At 39.8% G+C, this 27,616-nt stretch overlaps 1 protein-coding gene across 8 annotated transcripts in view; it reads left to right on the top strand.

The window, feature by feature from the left end:
- LOC125887522 (cytosolic carboxypeptidase 4) overlaps window positions 1-27,616 on the top strand; it is a 668,935-nt gene that overhangs the window by 495,651 nt on the left and 145,668 nt on the right. For 7 of the 8 annotated variants that reach the window (XM_049574398.1, XM_049574403.1, XM_049574402.1 and 4 more), the window contains one exon: window positions 6,861-7,041. In XM_049574398.1, the coding sequence (XP_049430355.1) occupies window positions 6,861-7,041 (181 nt within the window). The remainder of the gene's footprint in view (window positions 1-6,860; window positions 7,042-27,616) is intronic. The other variant, XM_049574400.1, reaches the window with a different exon arrangement.

Below are 27,616 nucleotides of genomic sequence, written 5' to 3'. Positions count from 1 at the left end.
CAGCACCCAGGGAAGAGGATTTGGAGGAAGCTGAGGGTCAGAGTAGTACTAGCAAGAATTTAAAACTACTTTCACCTCTGCTAATCACGGAAGTAAAAGCGAGAGGGACCCAGCTGCAGACAAGATGGCGGACAAGGGATGGGATGGATATCCACAGTCCATACCGGAAGTCACAGCGGAGGTTGGTCTCTGCATTATTTGCTGAAGAAGATGAAGAAGAAGAAGAAGAGAAGAATGCAAACAATACACGCACAAGTAAGAGAAAGAACGGTAAGGGAACGAGTCTTTTAATTATTAGAATTAGACAACTTTATTGTCATTGTACATTGTACAAAGAAACTGTGTTCGGTACTTAGCACTAGCAGTACTAGCTAGTAGCTAGCACTAGCATAGAGTACCAAGCCGCTGCGTTTACACACGCCGTCATCTTCATTAACTTTTAACACGTGTGTTATGTTCTCTAAGATGCAATTCTACGTAATGTATTGAATCATTAGGGGGACGTCTGTGCGGAGGGCATGATTGGTATTAACTTAACGTTAGCTGCTCAAGGTCTGTTGTGCTCCCTTTCATCAATGTCTGTGTGTAAACAGTGTTAATGTTGGTCATAGACTATTACTGCCCTCGCTTGATGTGTTGGTTTCTCACTGCAGACAAGCCATTTTTTTTTCCAATTTTTGGTTTGCCTGGTCTCCTTGTGTATTAATGCTTGTATAACCTCAACCCTGTACTGCTCAGTCAAGTTCTATACATCTTTTTTCTGCAGATATTTTAAAAATAGTAACGACAGTCATCTCATGTGGTATACGACATGAGCGACCCCTGAGGGTTAACCGGGTCAGATAAATAATGTATACATAGCCCCGGGTGTCAGCAAAAAATACATTTGTATTATGTTTTAGTAATGCATCAGAGCACTTAATACACATGCACATGTGGATACATAAATAGCTGTAGTGCCTCCTCCACCATGAGTCCTTTAGATCGGTAAAATATGGTTGATGTTAAGTATGTTTTCCAGCTATCAATGTGGATTGACTTTTCCTTTTTTCAGATGCACCCCTCTATTTTGAGTGACGAAGCCAGTCTGGGGCACACAACCCTTTCACCATCCGAATTTGGGTGTCCTCTCTGCCCCAAATTTAAAACCAAAAATGAGAGCGTGATCCAGAGACACCTGAAAAACCATACCGAAAATGCAGTTCATTTCTATGATATATTGATGAGAAGTGTTTGTTTGAGATCATATACTTCTGCATGTAACAGCATTGTTTAATGATATTTGTTTGGGACAAAACAAGACATTTTAGGTTGCATCTTGGGATATGGCAAACAGTGGTTGACATTTTATACCATTTTCTTACATTTTATAGACCAAACAAATAAATTATTTTACTGTTTTTCCATTATTTTTTTCTGCTTTTGAGATTGATATGGATATCTGGAATAAAAACTTGTTCACAAAAAAGAGAACTCCAAGTCTACTTCTTTATGTGGCCAGTACAATAGTGTAATATTGTGTTTACCTGTAATCCTGAAATAATAGAATACATCTGATAATATGACAATATAATTATTACGTTCATTTAATAGTTTAAATAGTTACACGTAACCATACTGATGTAAGAGTAAGTATGACATTTGTTGTGTCCATGATTTTCAGTTGTTTTGAATGACCTGATAGTAATCTGCCTGTTGCAACTGTAGCCCAATAAATTAAAGTGCTCACTGTATTTAATCTTTGTTAAAAATGAAATCAACTAAAATTCATGTGTTTGCTGATTTTCAGCATTTTTTTTAGGTTTAACTTGTTGGGGTTAATGTTATTCCAAACAAAACATGATTCTATTTAAAATAATTGCTGAAATAATTGTATTATTATTAGTAGTACTATTTATTTTTAATATATATATATATATATATATTTATATTTATAGTTGTTGACTGCTTCAAAGTTTGTAAATGCATTGCTAAAATAAATAATATAAAAAAGACAAACTTAAAAACCGACTTCTGGGGGGAAAAAAACAAAAAACCTGACTTCCGGTATGGACATCCAGTATGGACTTCCGGTATGGATTGGATATATGGCGGCGCCCGTGTACGCCATCTTGCCTGCAGTTGGGTATTCTTGGGAAAAGCTGGAGATTCAAAACGAGCCGTTTCAGTGCAGGTCACGTGATGTGTGTCTGTGGGGGGAGACAGCTCCCTTTATCCTGGATTTTTTTTTTGACTTAACAGACCTTATAGAGGCAGGAAAATGCTATATAACACACTAAAGAAAGGGAAAACTCCAAAAAGCATAATAGACATTTGTACATTGTGTTTCATATTATACGCCCTTAGATATTTATCTCATAATTATCAGACTTTGATCCTCTGCCTGACCCTCCCTCTGTCCAAGGCTATTCATTTATTTCAAAAAGGTCTAGGCTATATAACTGTTATATATCAGTCGCGATCTTGCGATCGCAATAATTAACACAAAGTCAACAAACGTCCGCAATATTTGTGGGGGTTTGCAATTTTTCAAAAGTCCCGCGATTTTTCCACATTTTCCGGTTGCGCATGCGACGTCATTTGAAACATCATCAGACGCATCATAAAATTGCGCTAATGGCATTGCAGTATGGAGTAATGCTCTGTATTGACATAAGAATTTGAACTGTTTAAATGCATACAATATGTGTTGAATTTATTAAAATGTTTTGTTTATAGATGATGTAGCTTACATGTTGTTTTACAGTCACATTGTCTGGTTTGAGAGCTACAATATTAACTCGGGATTTTTTTGCAACTTTATTGGAGTCCATGTTTTGAAACTAATTAAATGAAACTAAAGAAGAGAACTATAAAAAACATTTGCAGCTATTTTTGTAATATTCAGTATGATTATTATAGCAAATGATTACATGACTTATCTTTTTGGAGGTAGTAGTTTTTTTTCTCCTTTTGTCATTAGCCACAATTTTTGTCATTTTCCCACAAAATATCACATAAAGTGATCAGTTTTATTTATAAAGCCCAATATCACAATTTACAATTTGCCTCACAGGGCTTTACAGCATACGACATCCCTCTGTCCTTAGGACCCTCACAGTGGATAAGGAAAAACCCCTTTAACGAACCTTTAATAAACTGGAGCTTCTGTGCTTTGATTAGTTGCTGTGAAACATGACCTTCATCCATTTTAAATGAACATTATTTCCTCTGAGCTCATTTTGGTCAAAATAAAGCAAAAGTAGTGTAATAAGTAACTTATTACTCTATGCAAAGTAATATTGTAAAGTAACTTATTATCTCAAAATGAACGTAACTAGTAATATGTATTTTTTTTTCATTCATTCATTCATTCATTCATTTTCTAACCGCTTCATCCTCTTTGAGGGTCGCGGGGGGGGGCTGGAGCCTATTCCAGCTGACATCGGGCGAGAGGCAGGGTACACCCTGGACAGGTCGCCAGACTATGGCAGGGCTGACACATAGAGACAAACAACTATTCACGCTCACATTCACACCTATGGACAATTTAGAGTTATCAATTAACCTAGTCCCCTGGGGACTAGGTAATTTTTTTTTTTTTAAATATATTTTATTAATCCCCCTGAGGGGAAATTCTTTTTTTTTTTTTTCACTCGGTTGTCATTAACACACAGGTCCGAAATATACACTCATGCACAAACAGGACCTATACATGCCCAAAGTGGAGAGATGTCAGAGTGAGGGGGCTGCCATAGACAGGCGCCTTGAGTGGTTGGGGGGTTCGGTGCCTTGCTCAAGGAGGTGACCTGGCACCTCTCCAGCTGCCAGTCCACGCTCCATGGGGACTTGAACCGGCAACCCTCCGGTTCCCAAGCCAAGTCCCTTTGGACTGAGCTACTGCCGCCCCATTAATACATATTTAGAATAACTTGCCGAACACTGGGGTTGAATCCCCATATTGATAGAACCCTGTTGAGTTTATGCCTGTTTATTAAGGTTCAAGCCCTAAAGGGACAGAGCCATATTGAGTTTTTGCCTCTGTTACAATCACAAGATCTCAGCGCAGACACAGATGGTGAGTGCAGAGTAATGAAGGATTTATTTGTAGGAATGAAGGGCGATGAGGATGGTGAGCACTAATAGAGGAGCCACGGAGGCAGTAGGGGAATGGGGCAAGAGCATCTCTTGTGTTGGGGAATAGGTGTACGAAAGCATTTTGAGTCTGACCCATAGGGGGCACCACAGCCACAAATATGTACCTCTTGAAAATATTTTTCAATACTCATCTTAATTACCAACAAGCAGAACCTTACGGCCAGGCTCCACCGGCTATCATCACATATTACCTCTGATTGTGGTTTATTCATTTGAAAACACATTGTGCTTGTTTAGCACACTATTTCATGTAGTTTTTAATCTGCTGGAGGGTCGTGTAGGGGAGCATAGCGCGACAAAAATAGAAGAGCCGCGTAAAATAGAGAGTTGTCGTGCGACAGATGGTGGTTGTCGCGCCGCTCCCGTTGCCGGTGGAGCCGCTGTAATTGATTAACGGGGGCGAGCTGCTACGGGACTTGCGCTGCAGTTAACACTACTAACAGCGTGAGTTAATGTCTTTGCACATGTTGAGCTTCCAGCTATGTTAATACAGACACAGGCTAATATAACATGATGAGTTAGAGTTGTTCGGACCACTTTTGGACTTGTTTGCCCACATATTTGTACCGAGAGGTCTTTGGATCCGTTCTTCTGCTACTACGTCTGCTTCTTCTTCTTCTTCTGGTGGACCAGGTGCGTTAAGTGCGTCTTTACGATGCATACCGCCACCTATCTTATCTTAATAATAATAATAATAATAATTATTATTATTATTATTAATTTTTGTTATTTGTATTTGATCGGAAGTAAACAGTCAGACAGGCTACAGTCAGACTGTGGCTAAATTATCAGTAGGGTAGATAATGTCAAGTGTGTGTTTAAAATGATGGTGTACGCTTACTTAGGAGAACTGACATAACTACAATGAATGATCTGTAAGTAGCCTCATATGTTGAGGTGTGTGAAGCCTGTTTGACCTAACCCTTGGCTTATATTCATTCTTCTCTTATATCTCAACAGGACTCATCTCACAAGCCAGAAAAGAACGTAGCAACAAATGAACATTAAGTAAAAACATGTGAATGTGTTGGGATTCTCTGGACTACAGATGATTTGTCATTTGTGCAGATGTAAACTGGACATGTAAAGGGTCTTTGTTCTTCAAACAAAAGACAGCCATTCGGACTCATCTCCTCTGGATCATTTTCACACCTAAGTGAGAGACCAGTTGTCAAACTTGATTGGACAGTACTTTCACAGTGACATGTAACTCTGTGATGTCACCAGGCAAACTGTAGGAGAAGTTCTGCTGTCCTCACTCTCTATGTTCTCTTTTTCTCCTGAGCTGCTGACCAGCTCAGATGCTCTTGCCCCTGAACTACTGAAGGGGGCACCTTCTCTACAGACTCTTGCTGCTCTTTCTCTGGAGCCACTGACGGGCTGTTGCTCCTAAGACTCTCTTGCTCTCTTTCTCCATGGACCATGACTTGCTCATGTTCCCCGTAGAGCAGAACCTGGAGACCAGAGAAGTTAGTGTGCCAAACACAAGGTTGTCAACTAACTTTCTAGCAACAAGGAGAACCAAGTTGAGTTAGCACCCTAACGTCTAACTCTGCAGGGACCTCGAGCGACCGGCTTCTTTGGTTCTATACCTTAAGAACAAGGACACAACAAAGACTGCACTTGGAACCACAGCTCTTACCAGCTTTCATCCACCGGCTAACAACAGCAACATGCCACAAAGCAACTCTTCCCCCCATCCATTTAAGGACTGGTAAAGTAACAACTGGGCATAGCATTATTACAGTTGTACAGGCTAAGCAAGACTGTTTATCTTTGTCAGTTGTGATTTAATGCTGTTTATTGAGTTACTGTTGTGATTATTTGCACTTAGGTTATCGGTAAGTTGGCCTCACCACTAACAATGTTAGTTTGCTAATGCTTTTCACAGACAGTCTTGCATGCAACTAAATATCCTTTGCACTGACCCAGACCCTTTGCAACACATATCGCATTCACAAAGATTGATTTACAAATTGGCGTCCAACAGAGCTACAACGCAAAGAGGCAACTGCTTCTTTTCCTTTGTCTTTGCCCTGACCACACATTCAGACAAACCCTCCCCCTTAGTTGTAGCCAGCTTTGATTTGGCCATCTTGCATCTTGTAGTTCTCTGAGCAAGAGTCTGAGAGCAATCCCCCGCCCCCCCCTTACCGTTCGGGGGCAAGAAGAGACAGTCTGAGCTTGCTTGGCAGCCCAGGAGGAAAGAGGAAGACAAAGAACATGAGTCTCTTACCATTTCAGATGGCAAGAGGAGAAGCCTTCACATGTCCAGTTTAGATTTTAACAAATGACAAATCATCTGTGATCCCAACACTACATCATACAGTAACGCTAAACTAAAACATGAGTGATCATGAATAAAATGGGGATTAACTGAAATAGGTTGGCCTGTCAAATAACCATTTGGCTTTTTTAAGCAGCTAAAATGGTACGATGTGATTTTTTAAAACCATATTTTTAGTATTATGTTCTTTAGAACTAAATTAAATGGATACATCCATGCTTGGTCAGAAAAACGTTCTACAGCTCAGAGAACATAGATGACAATGTAAAAAGCAGCTCAGTGTAAACGAGCAGTAACAGAGACAGTCCTGTTGCTTGCATTCCACAGATATGATCCCTAATGCACTAAGTGACTGTTAAAAAATTCTGAAACACTATGAACTTTAATTCACCACTTACTGTTACTTACTGTCATGTCAACATCTGTCTTTGTGCAGGTAATCGTCCCTGTATTGTGCTGACAGGTCGTGTCCATCCCGGTGAGTCTAATGCCAGCTGGGTTATGAAGGGCACCCTAGATTTTCTATGCAGTAGTGACTCCATAGCTCAGAGTCTGAGGGAGGCCTTCATCTTCAAGATCATCCCCATGCTCAACCCAGACGGAGTCATCAATGGCATGTGAGTAGGAATCATAAACAGTGCAGGATGTAGGACACATTGGAACCCAGTTAGATATTGATATGACATACTGCAGCACAGACAGAAGAGATCCTATAAAAAAGGCATCCCAAAAAATCAACCTAAATTCACCCAAAATGCCTATCAGACACTATGGGGTGCTATTTGTAAAGTGTCTCACGCTGAAAATAACATCAACATTTTGCCACATTTAGCCTCAAACAATGTTTAAAAAAGTGTTGTGAATTTTTTAACATCACCTTTTACCACATTTACAGCAATATTTGTTCATTTCAAAATATATTAAATAGTTAAATCTAAATATTAAATGTGGCACCTAAGTGTTAAATGTTAAATCTAAATGTAAATCTAAATCTAAATGTTAAATCTAAATATTAAATCTAAATCTAAATGCTAAATCTAAATATTAAATCTAAATGCTAAATCTAAATCTAAATGCTAAATCTAAATGTTCTGGGTGAAACTAAATATTTGGCTAATATGCAAATTTACACTGCCGGTCACCGGAAGTACCAAAATAAAAGCTTGAGATGGTCAGACTGTGTTTATAGTATCAAGTAACGAATTAAAACCAACTTATCGGGGAAAATGAACATTTGAACATACATTAGTGTGATAATAACTACCTAAAATAACAAAAAACATGTTTGGAGAAATTTTATTTGATGTGTACTTTGAGTTGTTAGTGTCCCTTCGGAGGGAATCGCCTTGTTCTTAACAAATACGTTGCTATGTGTGGTACACTGGACAGGTCACAGGACTATTGCAGGGCTAACACATAGAGACAGACAACCATTCACGCTCACATTCATACATACGGCCAATTTAGAATCACCAATTAACGTAACCTGCATGTCTTCGGATTGTGGGGGGAAGCCGAAGTACCTGAGAAAACATGCAAAGAACATGCAAAGTCCACACAGAAGGGCTCCTCCACTCTGTATTTGAACCCCCCACTCTGGGTTTGAACCAGGAACCTTCTTGCTGTGAGGCGACAACCACTGTTCTACCATGCCAACCAGCCCACCATGATTCCTTTAATGGTTGCCACTAAAAGAATCCAAAGACGATTTAAGTGATTTCTGTTTGCAGATGACTCCCAGTAAAGCAAACAATGGTCCTTGAGGGTTCTGTACTTTAAAAATGGAATTGGGGGTTATGTAGATCTCATCCCAGTATTGCTTCAATTTGTTACGTGACCAAAAACTATGGATCAAAATTGGAATCCTTCAGCAGTTGCTGAAGGATGATGTCTCAATTTTCACTGTTAGGTGTAGTGTTCTGGAATATCTTCTTGTTAATTTCTAGACTTGCACCAATTACAATTTTTTGGGCGATAGCAATTTCCGAATTGCAGAGTGTTTGGACGACCGATTCCGATTTTGGCCGATTCCGATTTCATTTTTTTCAAACCACTTTCCAGCACACAAGATATTGCAGTATTTTCTATCTTTCCTTTATTAGAACATGTAAACCATAGACTGTATAAAATAATGGACGTAGTCACCGTGACGTCATCCGTCCATTTCTGAAGAGTGGATTTGAAGCTCAAAATACTCCGCTCTGGACGTCGCCATCTTGGCAGTGCCTGACTCCGCCCAACTCCCGGACAATCAAAAATGGGCAAAGAGGTGGGCCAAAGGAAGCCTGGCTGCCTAAACACGCCCAACTCGCTCGGCGCTGCTAAGTTAGCTAAGGCTAAGAAGCTAGGCTAAGAAGCTACGCTACTTTGGCTAGCCCTGTGGTGTTGGCTGCTCCCTTGGTGCCAGCTCCCTCACGAAACTTGAGGTAAGTTGAGTTTAGCTGAAACTAACGTTATACAACAAACTTTGAAACAATGATTCAGCTCTTAAAAAAAACGCTTCAACTTTTTTTTAAATATATAACGCTAATAATTTATTACACTCATTTTACTTTCATATACACAGTGTGGATCATTGGTGACAGCTATGTCCGGCGTGGTGTCCAGAGAGCTGCAGAGACCTTGGGAAGCACCCTCAGCATGCCGGGTGTCCGTGTCTGCTGGTTTGGCTGACTGCAGTGGGGAGGCCTTCTCTCCTTCTTTTCGCACTCCCTGCGGGGAAGAGCAGCACCAGATGTCCTCATCATCCACTGTGGCGGCAATGGCATGGTGAAGGTCAGCAGTGTCAAGCTGGTCAGCATGATGAAGGAGGACCTGCACCAGCTTCACCTCCAGCATTCTGGCATTAAGATATTTTCTTCATTGGCCCAAAGGTGCAGGTGGGAGGCTGGTGGCAATCCAGCAAAGATTGATAAGGCCAGGAAATGTGTTATGGCTACATTTGTTCATAGTTTAAATGGTGCCATAATTGAGCACCCTCACATCAGACACATTCATCTCACACCTAGGGGAAATTATATGTTTTTAAGTAAATTAGTTAATTGTCTTAAAGACCACCTCTAAACGCAGTGAACTGCTTACAGTTTGAATTTGGCCTTTAGGACACATTTTGTTAGGCCTGATCATAGCCCAGGCTGTCATGGCTAATGTTGAGTTTTTGATATTCATCTATAACTTGTTTAAAATTTCAATAAATTCTATTTACATTTGCACTCCTTTTGTCTTTGTTACTGACTGAATGTTGTATTTCACAATCAAATCTGACTGTCAATTGAAAGGACAAACAAATCATATACTACAGACAAAACATTAAGCATTAATGTTTAACATTGTCACCGACAAAAAATTAAGCTGTCCATTTCTGTGTGGGCCTGATTATTTTAACTTTGTACTTGAAGATAACTAAGCACCTTACACCCAGCAGCAGAGCCTGAGAAGATTTTGGAGAGTAACCTTTGTTTGCTGCTCTGTTAGAAGTCTAGTTTTAACACAGAAGAATGTGACTGGATAAAAGGGCTCAAAGTGAAAAACAAAGAATTAGCTGGACACAATAGTTTTGAAGCCCCAAGGAGGTATCACTTGTTCGCTATGTTGCCAACTCTGAGAGGGTCTTCCTCAGGCAAAGGTACTGTGACGTTTTTATAGTGAGGCAAGCAGAAAGATAATCAGCCAATTATGTGTTGCTGGTTTTTTTAGCCTCACTATATAAGTCTCAATACCGTGCAATACCCACAGAACCTTCTCATATGTCACAACGTCACAAATAAATAATACCTCCTACGGGACTTAAAACTATTCAGTGTCCACATATTTCCTTGTTTTTCACAAAAGGAGGAGACTTTCTCAGTGAATTTTCTTCATTTGTCTTAAAGAAATGTCCAAACAAAACCAGCACATAACATCAGCTTTTCATTTTTTTTTTTTTTACATTCTGCTAAAATAAATGCAAACTTGGGTAAATGTTAAGACATAAATGAAAACATTAAGATGCCATTAATAACTACTGTATTTTGTTAAAGGTTTAAATCACCACTATATTTCCAATCATCACAGAAAACTGATGAAAGACAGCTTTCAAAAAAATTGCTTTTACTCTAAAGTAAATTTTGTCTGTTCCACTTTATATCACAAAAATTCGAACCATTTCACAAACAGTTTAACAAAATTAAGTCAAAGCTTGCATTCATGAAAACATCCATTTTAAAATGTTACAAAAAGTACACATGAAATAAATGAAAAGATTTATAACAGTAATTATAAAACCTATGGATTAGGACCCAGTGTCATAATTTGCAAAATCTTAATTTCTTGTTAAACAACCTGTTTACTGTGGAGTAAATATCACATTGGTCGAGGCGTTGTAACTTTCCACAAGTGTCCTACATGAGAGAAAGATAATAGGTTAAAAACACAGGTAGAAAACATTGACTACAGCCTGTCTTGGTTAAAAGCCCACTCACCACCAAAATGATCTTATTGCTGAGTAAGTGGCTGTCATTCATAAAATAGTTTTGTGTTTAAGTTCTGTAGATATTCAACTTTATATTTGAATGTGATTTTAAATTTAACTGTACTATCAAGACAACTGGAGTATGAATGTACAGTATGCAATTCATCCACATTAAAATAATTGTTGCTATCAAAAGGAAACTGAACTGTTCTCAAAGCTCACTGCCACTGTGGAATCATGCTATGTTCGGCTGTCTCATTATGAGAATATTTTTTCCATTGGTTCTTCACAGACTGTGTGTGGGGAAAAAGGTAGTAATTCTCACTTTGATAAAGGGTCTTTGCATAAAAGGCACTAAAATGTTAGAGTCGGTAAATACATGTCATGTTCCTTGATTAATAAAATCTTCATTTGGCCTTTTGCATCAGGGGAACACTAAACTACACTGGTGTGTCAGTAATTTCACCTTATCAGGAATAGTACGGAGCAAGCTGTGCCCTAATCGAGTATAATGTATGACAATTAGTAATTTATGTAATGCATTTAAATGTATTATGGACAATAATTCATCATTTCAAACTAATAAGTTTCTTGACTCTTTGTGAGGTACTGTATGAAAAAAAGGTGTCTTTATCCTGGAGTCAGTGCTGAAGTGATGACTCTCAAAGTGTTCACTGCACAGATGGGAAGTCTTGTTTGGAGTCCAGTTCTGTCTCCTCGTGTTGAGTGTCCACTGGTCCAGTCTGTCTGGGTCACCTAGAGGAAAACTTTACATAGACAAATAGATATTAAAAGTAATATATGTGTTAGGTTACCTACTTAACAGACTCCACTACATGCAAACAATACAACTTAACTTACTTCAATGTTTAACAGATCATAATCAATTTATTTTAGCAAAACAAAAAGGTGGCGGCCATCACAGACCTCATATTCTGTCTGTGCATTATCTATTGTTGTGTAAACACAGGCCTATATCATACACTAATCTTCTTAATATTTTATATGTGACAGTCAAATGTCACATTAGTTTTTTTCCAATTACGTTACACACCTTATTGTAATTTCACACAGTTCGCCACTTTTTAATTCACATAAACAAGTATAGCCTTAATGTTATGTTAATGTTACACTGCTCATATGACAACGTTAACATTGCATCACGTTAGCTAACTAACGTGGTGGACCTTTATTTTCAAACCTCACACAGCCTCAGCCTTTTGTTCAAAATATTCTCTCCCTAAATGCCTAAATCCTAACACTTCTCTGTCAGGCTCTGACTTCGATGCATCCCCGGACTGGCGTCTTGCTCGAGGGCTAACCGTTAGCTGGCTAGTTAGCTAGTTAACGAGCTAAGCTTGTGTTGTATCGTATTGTCTGTGGCTCTGTAACTGGATGTGGATGTTGCTGCTGTGATACAGGTTGCATTTGAAAATGAGACCTCCGGTATCAACGTGATTTTACATGTATTAAATAAAGACTTAATAATATAACAATCAGCTGACAAGCTAGGTGGTGACCGCAAACACCGATACACGCTGCTGACAAGCTAGGTGGTGACCGTAGTGACCGTAGACACTGATACCCGCTAATTAGTGCTAACATATAAACATAAATAAAATAATACTAGAATTTAAGAATTTCACTTACCGAAAAACCTGGAGCACAGACTTCTTGGACGGTCTGTTGGTATAATTAGTCGAACAGCAAGCCATATTACTCCAATATCTGCCTGAAAAATTATCCGAAAGGCGCAAACACGGCTGAGAGGACAGGTTCAATGCCTTGAACATGGGCACGAATTGGCTGAGATGACGCCGAGCAGACGGCCGAGTCGAGGCTCAGCTCTGCAGCAGAGCCAGCGGCTAGTTAGCATGCTAGTTAGCCACCCGTGATGGTGCGACCTGTCAGTCAAAGTGACCACGCCCTTAATTATGCGCAAATTCAAACCTTAATAACATTTAAACGGAAGAGTTAGAAAAAAATCCCCCCCCCCCCCCCCAGAGGTGTCATGAAAGAGGAACTTAACTATAGAGCCCAAAACCATTTTTTGTACCAGGCTGTAAACATGTTTATTTCTGCTCTAAAGTTGGGCATTTTAACATGGGGGTCTATGGGAATTGACTCACTTCCGGAGCCAGCCTCAAGTGGACAGTCAGTGAACTGCAGTTTTTGGCACTTCCGCATTGGTCTCACTCATCTCCCCTGGAGGTTGGGGCTTGATTTAAACAGGAAAAAAAAACAACATAAAATTCACACAGGGCTTTACATCTACAAAATGCAGTGTTATGGACATTCTTATTTTAACAACAAGAAAAAAGGTGCACATTTGAACAGGCTGCCATCCATGGAACATTCATATTTGGTGCACATATGAACAGGCTGCCGCTCCTGTCAGTAAGCACGCGGATGCGGACACAGACACGGACACGGACATGTGCATCTTCGGTACGTGGACACGCGCCTTGTCAGTTTCAACACACAGCGAGAGCTCTGCTCCGCTCTGTTAAGTTTAACACGGACAATGAACAACTTTCTCCTTCTGTGTCTTGATGTGTGTGCATGAATGATTAAGTTAACTGAGTGTAAAGGGTCCAGGTATCATCGGATAATTCGTAATTCATTCGTAATTCAAAAACCAAAAACAGTAAATCTGTTATTTGATTCAAAACAGAAAAACAGGAGTACTCAAGAAAACCTTTTTTGGTGTCAGAATCAAATGAAAAACCAATCAAACCCGGCCCGTTTTTGGTTTTTGCTGATTCGTTTTACCGTTATTCCTTTTTGGATTGAATATTGAACAGGTCTGCAGACATTCAGCCAATTTGTTTTTGCTTTTGAAACCAAAAACAGAAATTGCGTGTTTTTTTCCTTTTTTCATTTTAAACCAGAAACAAAAAACGAAATCGTGATCTATTCCTTTTTTGTTTCCAAACGACAAACCAGAAAACCAATTTTAGTTTTTGCAAATTCTTTTTTCATTTCTCATTTGGGACAGACAGTAACGCGGTGGGCAGACAGGAAGCAGAAGTGAAGTGTAAAAACGTCAAAATAAAATGGATGTGTAGAAGAACACAGAACATTAATTAACATTAGATCCTGATACATTAGATCCAGCTGTGTCTCATGCGTAAATGCACACAGTGGGGAGACACACATATTGTTTCTACTGCGGTTGCATCTCTGCAGGTATTTAATAAACTCAAACATTTTTTGGGGAGGGGGTGTTTCATAGTCAGCACTCTCGCACCTCCAACTGAAATCATGTTCTCGCAGCTATGGGTTCACCCGCTAATTTATGCGCCAACCACATTCACAACTAAATGTATTTCCCTGCACAACCAAGAATGAAAAATTAACCATCACAGCAGTATCGATACTTTTCTTGATACAACAGAGTGTAAGGACGCAGTTTTCTGTAAAATGTGCAAATTTGGGTTTTCATGAGCTGATCTAACAATGACTGTAGAATATAATAAGCATCCTGCCCCATGTGTGTATATGTGTGTAGCTTTGTATTTTGTATGGTGTGTTCTGTATTTTTTTGCTCTGTAGCCTATTGTTTGTTGTTGTGCTGTTGTATGTTTTGATTGTGGGGGACTGCAGGGACTGGGTAATTTAGCTTTGAGCTAATGCTGGTGCAGTGCATCTTTTATGTTAAAAATTGTACACTGTCCCAATTCTTAGGACTAGTATATTTTATAGAAAACAATAGCCTAACCCAAAGATTACAATAAATTAAATGGTATTACAAGTTAAGCTCTTTTCTAAAAGTTTACTACCTACTAGAATTCCACGTCCTGTGTTAAATAGGCCTACAATGTATCTTAACTATATTTACAATGAAGCTTGATTCTGCACTCCCACATCCCATTAGCTCATACGCGAATGTTTACCACTCCTATGGCAACAAGTGACAGCTGACGTTAGCGTTAGCTTAGCTCAATTGTCCGACAAACAATAACCCATAAAATTACAGTTCAACATATTTTAACAAAATAAACAACAGCTACCAACAGTTACAGTCCTTACGACCTTAGCTAATGTGTTCACAGGTTGGATTGTCAACATGAAAGTAATAACAGCTTAAATCCCTGAGGAACTATGCTAGCATTAGTGATGGTTGCATCCACTCGTATGCAGTTACCTTATGTTACAGTTCCCTCAAACAATATCACAAAGCACAATACAAACTATATAAACAAGTTATCTATTAACTACTAACTACTTAACTACTATCTATTACACTACTGATAAAATCTGAAGGTGCTTAGGTGACATTTACCCACCTGAAAGAATAAATGAAAACATTTTGCTGGTCTTCAGTAGCTTTACTCTAGGTGTAACTACCAACTCTCGTGCCTTTACTCAAATCAGTTATGCTTTAAATTGAATGGGGGGGGGGCATCTGTATGGTATCTGTAAAGATACAAAATCGATATCATATGCATAAAATAATGTCACAATTTAGCGGGCGGATACACATAAATACCCTATATGTCACACATACATTTGCAGTTCTACATCATGACACTGGTGAGGGAGCTCATTAGGCTAAATAATAGGGGACCTGACACTGATCCTTGTGGAAATATAATAGTAAAAATGTCCTTTATGAAATTAAGACTGTGTAACGAGTTAGTATACTGTACAGGTCCAGCAGAAAACATAACAGTAGCCTACTGCTAATTCTCAAACAGTTTCAGCTGGACGCTGCATCTTAACTGCTCACATGTGCCACCTGCTGGTTGTTGTTGCGCACTGCAGCTACTCCTGGATCAATTATTTCACCCTCTTCACTGTGGCTGCGGCATTGAAATGAGTAACATCTGTATGTGAAATGGTTAACAATGAACGACACAGGCTATTTCCACATATGTAATTAATTAGGCTATTAATTCACACTATGCAACTAAATAATATATCACACATTTTTTGGATAAAATATATTTCATATGCATAGCATATGTAGGCCTATTTATTTATTTTATTAGATTCTGTGCTTGCATAATCCTGGGTGTTACATTTTTAATAGAATGGCCATTTTACCCATAAATATCATATATGTATGTATATATATATATATATATATATATATATATATATATATATATCCTGTCTGCCCACTGCGCTACTGTTTGTCCCTAATGAGAAATGAATAAAGGAATTTGCAAAAACCAAAATTGGTTTTCTGGTTTTTCGTTTGGAAACAAAAAAGGAATAGATCACGTGATTTCATTTTTTCGTTTAAAATGAAAAAAGGAAAAAAAACATGTGACTTCTGTTTTTGGTTTCAAACACAAAAACAAATTGGCTGAATGTCTACAGACCTGTTTAATATTTAATCCAAAAAGGAATAACGATAAAACGAATCGGCAAAACCCAAAAACGGGCCGGGTTTGATTGGTTTTTCGTCAATTGATTCCGACACCAAAAACGGTTTTCTTGGGTACTCTTGTTTTTTTTTGTTTTGAATCAAGTAACAGATTTACCGTTTTTGGTTTCTGAATTACAAATGAATTACGAATTATCCGATGATCCCCGGACCCACATGCTACTCTTGTGAACCTCCTGCATTGAAAATTGAAGTATCCTCTCGACCCTATTCTGGCCAGAATCATTTACTCCATAGTTGTTCTACCCAAACCAGTGTGTCCCTGAGGTCCCCTTCCTCACATCGCTCAAGCCGTGAGCTGCACGTGTGCGTGTGTGTGCGCTGCTGATATTACACAATGTCATGCGGCACGGTGGGAATTTGACCGACGTTTTACATTGGCATATTTTAGACTGACCGGTCGGTCGCAGGTCATGGCCGATCACATGAAAACCAGCCCGATTCTAAGCACTGCCGATAAACTCAGAACTCAGAACTCAGAAAGCAGACATGTTGAAACTCCTTCATTCCTTCTGAGGTGAGCGACACTCCATCCACATCTGCCTCTCCTAGTGTCTCACAAGCTCTCTACTCTGGTCCTCTGGAAACTCTGTAATAAAAGAAAATGTTTTGTTAGGTTTAAAACAGATGTTTTACATAAAGACTGCATAAAGACAATATATGACCGAGGTTCATATTTCCTCTTTACTTTAATGGTGTTTATTGTACATCCGCAGATGAACAGTGTATTAATTGTAGCTTTAGTTTTACCAAAGTCCCCCAATTTTAGTGGACCAAAGATCATTTGATCAATTAAAACAAACTTTAGTCATGATATCTAGTATTTGGTGTTAAATTGTTTTCAGTCATCGACTGTCTGAACTCTGTGATCCCAGAGGATATGTATATCTCCCCTGCCCTGGTGATTTACAATAAGAAACAGTGTGTAGTATATACAGAATATGCAGAATATTATTGTTTTACCATGGGTCACAGAGCTGTACAATTGTGCAGGGTTAATGTGAAAAGTATGACAGATCAGAATATACACATTTGTGAACACAGACCACACGAGAGTTTAATAAATCAAAAATGCATATCAAAACACTCCTATGTCCTTACTTATATGACCAGTAAGGTCTACCATAAATGTAAACATTTCACACGGACTTATGAGCAAATGTTCAAATGAGGTGCAAAACAGCTGATAATAACAAACGAGTAAGTTAAGGTTAGCATACAATGGCTGTTTATTAGCTACAACAGCTAGCTAGTTTACCTGCAAACAAATGAGCATTGTTAGCGTTGGTTATCTTCTGTAGCTAGCAGTTAGCTACACTGTTGGCAGGTCAACAATTTAAACAGTGTTGGATTGGAGACGTTTAGTGGATAAGATCAACAACAACAAAGTTTGACTTACTTCATGACTGCAGCAGCAGTGCGTCTCAAACACGGTCTGTTTACTTTGAAAATCCCCGGTGATCATCTGTTTCAGTTGTGAGAAAGTGGTGGAAATATCATTGTATAACAGTTATGAATGATGTTAATTATTTAGGCTATTTGTTGTTAGTTGTATTTATTTCGTTTCGCTCTCCTTAAATTGACCGCTGCAGCCATCACGCTTCACAACAACGCGCAACTTTTACTTTGAAGGCTGTTTCCGGCTCTCAACTTCCTTCTTCAATTTTCATTGTACAAGTTGGATAAAGGAACAAGTGGACGCTTTGACGCGCTGAATTGCATTACACGTCTTACGACAATGAAATAGGAAATACCCCCAAAAGTGGGATTTTTCATTACACAATGAATTATACTTCATGCACGGACCTAAAATGCATAAAAATTTAAGGATTTAGAAAAAATTAGAGATTTAAAGATTAAAATAATATAATAAATAAATAAATAAATAAATGAAGATTTTGAAATTTAATAATAATAAAATGCATAAAGATTTAAAAATAAATAATTTAAAAACATTAGAGATTAAAATAATATAATAGAAATATAAAAAGAGTAAAAAAAAATCAGTTAAGAGCCAAATTAAAAAGGTGAGTCTTGAGCCTCCTTTTAAAAACATCAACAGTCTCTGCAGCCCTGATGCTCCGGCAGGCTATTCCATAAGTGTGGGCCATAATGGCTGAATGCAGCCTCCCCGTGGGTTTTTGTACTGACTTTTGGAACAATTAAAAGGCCGGTGCCGGAGGACCTCAAGATCCGCGAGGGTTGATATGATAAAAGCAGGTCAGATAAATAAGATGGCCCAAGACTGTTAAGACATTTAAAAACTAATAAAAGAACCTTAAAAAAGATCCTGAAACACACGGAGAGCCAATGCAGTGATCTTAAACCAGTGTAATGTGCGCATGCCCTCTAGTCTTCGTCAGCACTCGTGCGGCTGAGTTTTGGAGTAGCTGCAGATTAGAGATGGTCTTTTTGGGAAGACCAGAGAGCAGGGCATTACAATAATCTAAACGACAAAAGATAAAAGCATGCATCAGCACCTCTGTGTAAGCCTCAGAGAGAAACAGGCGGACTCTGGCTATATTCTTAAGATAATAAAAACCTATCTTTGTTACATTTTTTATGTGTGGAATAAAACTAAGGTCAGAGTCAAAAATGATGCCCAGGTTCTTTACACATTGTGAAGGTTTAAAATCTTGTAGTTTTGGTAAAAGTTTCTCTCTCTTGTCTTCAGGACCAATAATTAAAACCTCTGTTTTGTCCTGGTTGAGCTGTAGGAAATTCACTGCCATCCATGACTTGATATCTAAAATGCAGTTAAAAAGGGTATCAATTGGCCCTGTGTCATCAGGAGACATGGCGATGTACAGCTGTGTGTCATATGTGTAACTGTGGAAGCTGATGCTGTGCCTCCTGATGATGTCCCCAAGGGGAAGCATGTATAGATTAAAAAGAATTGGACCTAAAATTGACCCTTGGGGCACCCCACACCTAATTTCATGTGTTCTGGAGAAACATGTATCCATACTTACAAAGAAACATCGATCTGTGAGATAAGAGCTGAACCAGTTAAAAACAGTACCAGAGAGGCCGACCAGGTTTCTGAGTCTGTTTAATAAAATGTGTTGATCTCCTGTATCAAAGGCTTCACTTAGATCCAGTAGTACAAAGACTGTGAAAAAAAAAAAATCTTTAAAAGGGCTGTCTCGGTACTGTGGTTCATCCTAAAACCAGATTGATATTTCTCTAAAATACTGTTTCTTTTTTAAAAAAAAAAACAAAACAAAAAAAAAACATTTACTTGGTTAAAAACCAGTTTTTCTAAAATCTTACCTAAAAACGGTAAGTTGGATACAGGTCAGTAATTATTAGAAATGTTGGGATCTAAATTACTCTTCTTCAGAAGGGGCTTCACCACCGCTGTTTTGAAGGCAGCGGGGAAGACATCCGTCTGAAGAGAGTAATTTACTATGCTTAAAATCTGTTCCTCAAAGAATCCATAAAATGTTTTTAAAAGTGATGTGGGAATCGGATCAAAAAGGCAGGTTGTTGGGTTTACCTGTGAGAAAACTCGACCAAATCGACGATTTTACTTCTGAAGTGGTCTGCAAAGTCCTTGCAGAGGGTGTCTGTTGACATCTTGGATGGTTTATTAACATTGGTGTTGGTTAAAAGATCGAAGGTGGAGAAAAGGAATTTGGGGTTGTTTTTATGATCTGAAATTAGTTTTGAAAAGTGGGATATTCTTGCCTGTTTGACTGTTTTATTGTAGGATTTTGCCATAGGTTATGACCAGGTCCAGGGTGTGTCCTCTGTTGTGAGTTGGCTGTGTGACGTGTTGTTTGAAATCCATGCAGGTTAAAAGGTTTAAAGGGCCAGTGTGTAAAATGCGTTGAAAACCGTTGAAAACAGTGACATCAGTGGTCAAATTCTAGATTGCAGGGCTCACTCGCTCACCCCTCCCGTCAGGTAAATGACGGTGGCCTCGTAGGGACAAAAAGCCTTGCGCAGACACGAGTTTTTCAGGAGTAGGTCTGTCTAGCGATGAGGTGAATGTTTATTTAACCATGTTACGATATTGTAATGAATCACTCACGAGCAGGAGACCAGAGTAGCATTTGGGAAAAAGGCCCGTTTATTTGAGCACTCCAAAAACTCCGATAACACTCCAGGGGGTAGCACGTAAAAGTCTCCATCCCAAACTCTGACTCTTCTAGCGTAACACAGACACTTCATACACACATACTTACTTACAGTACCAAGCAGGGCAGCCCTCCCCTCTCTGCTCCACCAGTCTCCAGCCTGCACACTGACTGACAGCGTAGCCTGTAAACAAAACTCAGCTGTTATGTTAACCTAGCAATATCTCGGGGCTATAGTAGCTGCAGTGGACGACTTTGAACGTGATTTTGAAGAGTTTCTTGTTGCGGACACAGATCCAGAGCCATACCTGTTTGAGCCGGAGCATACAGATGAGGAACTCCATGTGTTGGATGCTGAGCGGGCGAGAAAAGAGGCTGAATTCTCCACTCCCATTTTGCTGCACAGAATGGGATTCGGTGCTACCATCGTTGGGGAGATATATCATCAGGAGGAAAAGCGCTGCAGAGAGTGCATCACAAGGAGTGAAGTTGCGTCTTCTTTTCCTCGCAAATGACGGTTCGGGTTCATTCTTTCCTGTTGCATGATAAGTGTGGTCCATTCGCAAACTTTATAACTAAAAAAACTTTTCACTACTCTGTATCGACGAACTACTAACACTCTCTGCTGTTTCCTCCTCCTTCTTCCTTCCTTCCGCTGCCTTCGTTGGTTTATAAATGCGTTCTCTGGCTGGCTGGATTGTCCGCTCCGTCTGCCGTACATACATGGCAGCGCAAGATGGCGACCCCTCTAAAGCAAGGCTCTTGCTATATATACATACAGTACAGGCCAAAAGTTTGGACACACCTTCTCATTCAATGCGTTTTCTTTATTTTCATGACTATTTACATTGTAGATTCTCACTGAAGGCATCAAAACTATGAATGAACACATGTGGAGTTATGTACTTAACAAAGAAAGGTGAAATAACTGAAAACATGTTTTATATTCTAGTTTCTTCAAAATAGCCACCCTTTGCTCTGATTACTGCTTTGCACACTCTTGGCATTCTCTCCATGAGCTTCAAGAGGTAGTCACCTGAAATGGTTTCCACTTCACAGGTGTGCCTTATCAGGGTTAATTAGTGGAATTTCTTGCTTTATCAATGGGGTTGGGACCATCAGTTGTGTTGTGCAGAAGTCAGGTTAATACACAGCCGACAGCCCTATTGGACAACTGTTAAAATTCATATTATGGCAAGAACCAATCAGCTAACTAAAGAAAAACGAGTGGCCATCATTACTTTAAGAAATGAAGGTCAGTCAGTCCGGAAAATTGCAAAAACTTTAAATGTGTCCCCAAGTAGAGTCGCAAAAACCATCAAGCGCTACAACGAAACTGGCACACATGAGGACCGACCCAGGAAAGGAAGACCAAGAGTCACCTCTGCTTCTCAGGATAAGTTCATCCGAGTCACCAGCCTCAGAAATTGCAAGTTAACAGCAGCTCAGATCAGAGACCAGATGAATGCCACACAGAGTTCTAGCAGCAGACCCATCTCTAGAACAACTGTTAAGAGGAGACTGCGCGAATCAGGCCTTCATGGTCAAATAGGCTGCTAGGAAACCACTGCTGGGAGAGAGGCAACAAGCAGAAGAGATTTGTTTGGGCCAAGAAACACAAGGAATGGACATTAGACCAGTGGAAATCTGTGCTTTGGTCTGATGAGTCCAAATTTGAGATCTTTGGTTCCAACCGCCGTGTCTTTGTGAGGCCTTGAAAAGGTGAACGGATGGATTCCACATGCCTGGTTCCCACTGTGAAGCATGGAGGAGGAGGTGTGATGGTGTGGGGGTGTTTTGCTGGTGACACTGTTGGGGATTTATTCAAAATTGAAGGCACACTGAACCAGCATGGCTACCACAGCATCCTGCAGCGACATGCCATCCCATCCGGTTTGCGTTTAGTTGGACGATCATTTATTTTTCAACAGGACAATGACCCCAAACACACCTCCAGGCTGTGTAAGGGCTATTTGACCAAGAAGGAGAGTGATGGAGTGCTGCGGCAGATGACCTGGCCTCCACGGTCACCGGACCTGAACCCAATCGAGATGGTTTGGGGTGAGCTGGACCGCAGAGTGAAGGCAAAGGGGCCAACAAGTGCTAAACACCTCCGGGAACTCCTTCCAGACTGTTGGAAAACCATTTCAGGTGACTACCTCTTGAAGCTCATGGAGAGAATGCCAAGAGTGTGCAAAGCAGTAATCAGAGCAAAGGGTGGCTATTTTGAAGAAACTAGAATATAAAACATGTTTTCAGTTATTTCACCTTTTTTTGTGAAGTACATAACTCCACATGTGTTCATTCATAGTTTTGATGCCTTCAGTGAGAATCTACAATGTAAATAGTCATGAAAATAAAGAAAACGCATTGAATGAGAAGGTGTGTCCAAACTTTTGGCCTGTACTGTATATATAAAAGCACAATTATAAGGCTACGAACACCAAACGAATTTTATTTCATAGCGATTATACACTTATATAAACATATTAATGGGTAGAATATTCAGATTCAGATTCAGATTTGACTATAAACCATGCCAAATATTACACACTGGCCCTTTAAAATTCTCTGGACATTGGATCAGAGGTATTATCAACATGTAAATTAAAATCACCAGTTAGTAAAATTCTGTTATAGGTGGTGTGTATGATTGTTAATAGTTCTGAGAATTCACTGATAAAAGAGGTGGAATGTTGGGGTGGTCTGTAAACTGTGATGCAAAGAATAGGAGGACTGCTAAAAACAAAGGCATGATACTCACATTATGTGTAGCTGTTAAAAGAAACTTCAGTAGAGTTTAGTGTATTTTTGGTGACTGAAGCAGTTCCGCCTCCTTTTTTATCCCCCCTAGTAGAAAATAAAAAATTAAAATTTGGTGGGCAGGCCTCGGTTAGAACAACTGGTGTGTCAGTGCCAAGCCATGTCTCTGTTAAAATAATACAGTCCAACTTGTTATCTAAAATCAGGTCATTTATGATAAAAGTTTTATTTAAAAGAGAGCGCATGTTCAGCACGGCCAAGTTAATGTTCGTGCCGAACGTGCGCTCATCATGTGATGAGTGTGAAGCAGGTGTGACAGGAACTAAGTTTTTGGGGATATTATTGGTCCATGGTGAAGCGGGTCTATTAAATCTACTTGAGGTTCTGACTGGAATGCATATGGATGTGGAAATGGGTTGGGGATGAAGCAAGGAGGAAAGCAGGGGGGCGTGTGCTTCCGATGTACGTAACTGTCAGTCACATGGGGCACACTGTACAGCGTGCTGAATGTTAGGCGCTAACATGCGGCTGCCCAGCCTGCTTGGCTGGAGACCGTCAGCCCTGTAAAAAGGGGACTGGTTCCAAAATAATTTAAAATTGTTGATAAAAGTAAATCCTTAAGTGCTACAGGCAGGCTGGGTCGAGGAATTCAGGGCAAGGAGCCTGCTGAAGCATTCTGCACTGTGGGACAGTGCTGGCAGGGGACCGCTGATAAAAACAGTTTAAAAAGAGCAACAAAATCCATTTTTGTCAGTTCTGATTGCCGGCGAGCCATGTCGTTCAAGCCCAAATGAAAAATCAGCCTGTTTATGGAGGAAGGGAGTAAATGAAGCAGTTCCGGAAGTTTGTCAAGGATGACCGGGACTGGGGCGTCGGTGGCTTAGTGGTAGAGCAGGCGCCCCATGTACAAGGCTGTTGCCGCAGCGGCCTGGGTTCGAATCCAGCCTGTGGCCCTTTGCTGCATGTCATCCCCCCTTCTCTCTCTCTCCCCCTTCTACGCTTACCTGTCCTGTCCATTAAAGGCAAAATGCCCGAAAAAAATATTTAAAAAAAAAAAAGGATGACCGGGACTGTGGCTCCAGGAAAGCAGTGAGTTGTGGCATTGAAAAAACTAATATTCCTGATGACGCTGTCCCCAAACAACATGGTGGAAGGGAGGAAAAGAGGACGAAGAGGAACAGTATGGGGGGACTCACATGAGGCAGGTGGACGGTCCATGCTGCGTGACCGAGGGGGCAGGAGCTGCGGCGACTCAGCAGTCCTGGCCCCGGCAGGAGGAGCGCCATCCCAGCTGTGGGAGAGGAGTCCCCCGGAGCGTCTTTGTACAACCTCCTTTAGGAGCTTCCGACGCGCCGCGGAAGCTAGTGTCCGGGAAGGGAGTTGATGGTCAGGTCCTGCAGCAGAGGCACTCCAGTCCTCAACCGGTGCCAGGGAGGAAGACGCGGATCCATCCGTGCAGGGCGCCGCAGGAGTACCACCGGTCGGCCGAGGCCGACCCCTCCAAGCGGGGAGCGGCTGGAGCAGCACCGGTTGGTGGGGAAGGAGCTGCAGCAGCAGCGTCTGCAGGGCCAGCGTCTGGATCTCCGTCCAATGCCAAGGCACTGTAGCGGTTTGACAGGCTGAGGCAGCACAGCCAGGGGCTCTCTTACTCCTGCCGACCACCTCTACCCAGGACCACTGGTGACTCATGTTGAGCTGGAGGACGGTGGAGGCCAAGCGCTGGGATCCCAGTGCACCGTGTCCTGAAGGGCTGCCGTGAGTGAGGCGATCTGGAGCGACTGTTCATGAGCCTTTTCAAAATAAAAGTTCCCAGATAACTGGCATTTTTACAGGGGGGCCTGGACCCAACTGTATGTTAAAAATGCAAGCACCCAGATTGTAACCAGAGTTTATGGAGGGCCTGAACAAGGCTAGATTTTTAAAATGCCCCCAGATGGTAAGAGGATTTTACTGGACAGCCCTGGACAAGGCAGGATTTTCAAAATAAAATCCCCTGGATGGTTCTATGATCAAATTAAGAGAAAAAATAAAGCTTTTCCAAAGTCTTAATAATTGGACTTAATTGGAAAAAAAAACTCTTCTAATTTTAGTCTGCTCCGCATAGAAATGCTACAGATCTCTTCTTATCTACAGACTTCATTTAAGTTTTTAACAGGTCATAAAGTAATTATACTTCTCCTGTACATTTCTTTACTACTACTTCTGCATCCTTTCAGCTAAAAAAAGGTGCTGGATGGGTCCATGGACTTTCACCTGGGAGCCTGATGTTCGCTTCCTATATGAATGTAGAGCCAAAATAGGGTGGGTTTTTTTCTAAACCTAACCTTGTGCTTTTGTTGACATCCTAGCATTGGTTGGGGCATCCCAGAATGTCAACAACAGAGGCATGAGGTAATATATAGACATAAAAGGCCACTGAAGGCACGCCATTATGAATGCATGAATGAATGAATCAATGAATAGTTTATTTTGGTTAAAATATACAGTACTTAAATTGTGTGCAATCAACTGACAAAATATTTACATACATGTTTGCACTACACATTTTCTCACAACAAAATTTAACAAACTCTGTAAAGAAAAAAGGAATAGGCTGAAGCCGAGGTTTATTTTTGCCTATCCTGTATCATCCATAAGATAACCCAGAATATCAGTAATACAAAGAAAAAAACAGAACAAAATTTACTCTTAATTCTTCTTCTTAATCATTTCACAATTCAATCATTATACATTGTAATCCTTAATTATTTTACCTTTCAATGTTTTTTTGAAACTCAACAGAGATCTACACAATTTCAACTCATCACAAAGCCAATTCCATAATTTAACTCCCAAAAATTTCTAATGTTTTCAAGTATACAATATCTAAGAATTTTAAGATGCGAGACTATAAATAATTTGTTAGTGGTTTCACGATAGGAAGCTTTATTTATTATTCTGATAACTCTTTTCTGGAGTTTAATTATAGGGTCTATATATGTTCTTTATGCATTTCCCCAAGCCTCAGCATAATATGACATATATGGCATTATAAGTGAAAAATATAATATACGCAGACATTTCTTGTTCAACAAATCCCTAGTTTTATAAATAACACCAATAGATTTAGATAATTTCTGTTTAATATATTCTATATGTGGCTTCCAACTGAATTTATGATCTAAAATTACTCCCAAGAATTTAGTTTCATAAACTCTTTCAATTTCAACTCCATTTAGGATTCATTTCATTTCACAATTAGGCCCAACACCACCAAAGACCATAAATTTTGTTTTATTTTCATTTAATGATAACTTATTGATATCAAACCATTCTTTTAACATTCTTTAATGTCTGGTCCTGAACTAACTAATTCTAACTAAATTACTAGTCTGTGTATTTGTTCCTACTTTTAACTTGTTGTTCATTTCTAACACAACAAAAACAGGCAAATGATCACTTCCATCAGTCAGTAATAATCCACTAACTGTTTTCCCGTTAGTTACATTTATGAAAATATTGTCAATCAGTAGTGACTTGGGATTAGAATGTGTAGAATGTTACAAAATCAGAGATGATCCTTTGTATTTATGATGGAAGTCCTGTTGAAATAACAGACTTTGTCATTCTTTTTAACAGTTTCGATAGTAACCTACAATTTACATCAAAAGACAGTACTGAAAAAAGTAAATTTCTTAGACATGTGGATTATAAAAACAGTGGCCCAATCACTACAACAAAAACAAAGACACTGACAAAAACACCTTGTTGCTGGCTACAAGACCTCCCCCCTGAAAAAGGGTCTCCCTATTAGTCAATTTTCTTGGCTGGGAAGGATTTGTCACTCCATGGAGGACCTTATGGAGAAGGCCATGGATATGAAAACTAGATTTGCACAGTGGGGATACCCATCACAGTGGATTGACCAAGCATGTGAACTGGCTCAAAAAAAAAAGGCACTTGGATTTACTTAAAAAGAGTAGAAGTCCAGTAGTGAAGTCCACTCTACTGCAGTCAGATCTTAAAAACAAAACAAAACAAAAAAAAAAAACACCAAAGTCAGACCTGGAACATTCTCCTACTTTCTCCTATCCACCTCTCTTTGTAAACAAAATGGGGAAAAATTAAGAGATAACTTGATCCATGCCAATTTTGACCACAAGACGAAATCCAGTCAAGAAACACAAACACCCTTGCATCCCCTTCCTAAGGGCATCTACCTTTGAGGCAACTGTGAACAGTTTAATAACACCATGGAAACTAGTAATTTCTCCCATCCCCACACAGGCAAAACATTTGCCATCAACTGTGTTATGACTTATGCATCCATAGAGAAAGGTGTTTTGTGTTCAGCTCACAGTGCTTTTGTAGCTTCTAACTGAATCTCTGTGGTCTGGAGTTTAGTTTCTATCCTGTGTCCCTGTTTGTTTTGATATCTGCTATATATATATATACGTTGGGCAGGACCTTGGAGTCTCGCCGTTTCGGCCTCCAGCTCAGCAGACAGTGTGAATTATTCGTTA

The sequence above is a fragment of the Epinephelus fuscoguttatus genome, linkage group LG4, assembly GCF_011397635.1.
Source record: "Epinephelus fuscoguttatus linkage group LG4, E.fuscoguttatus.final_Chr_v1".
Lineage (NCBI taxonomy): Eukaryota > Metazoa > Chordata > Actinopteri > Perciformes > Serranidae > Epinephelus > Epinephelus fuscoguttatus.
The sequence above is the reverse complement of the archived record's forward strand: the minus strand, read 5'-3'. Positions and strand labels throughout refer to the sequence as shown.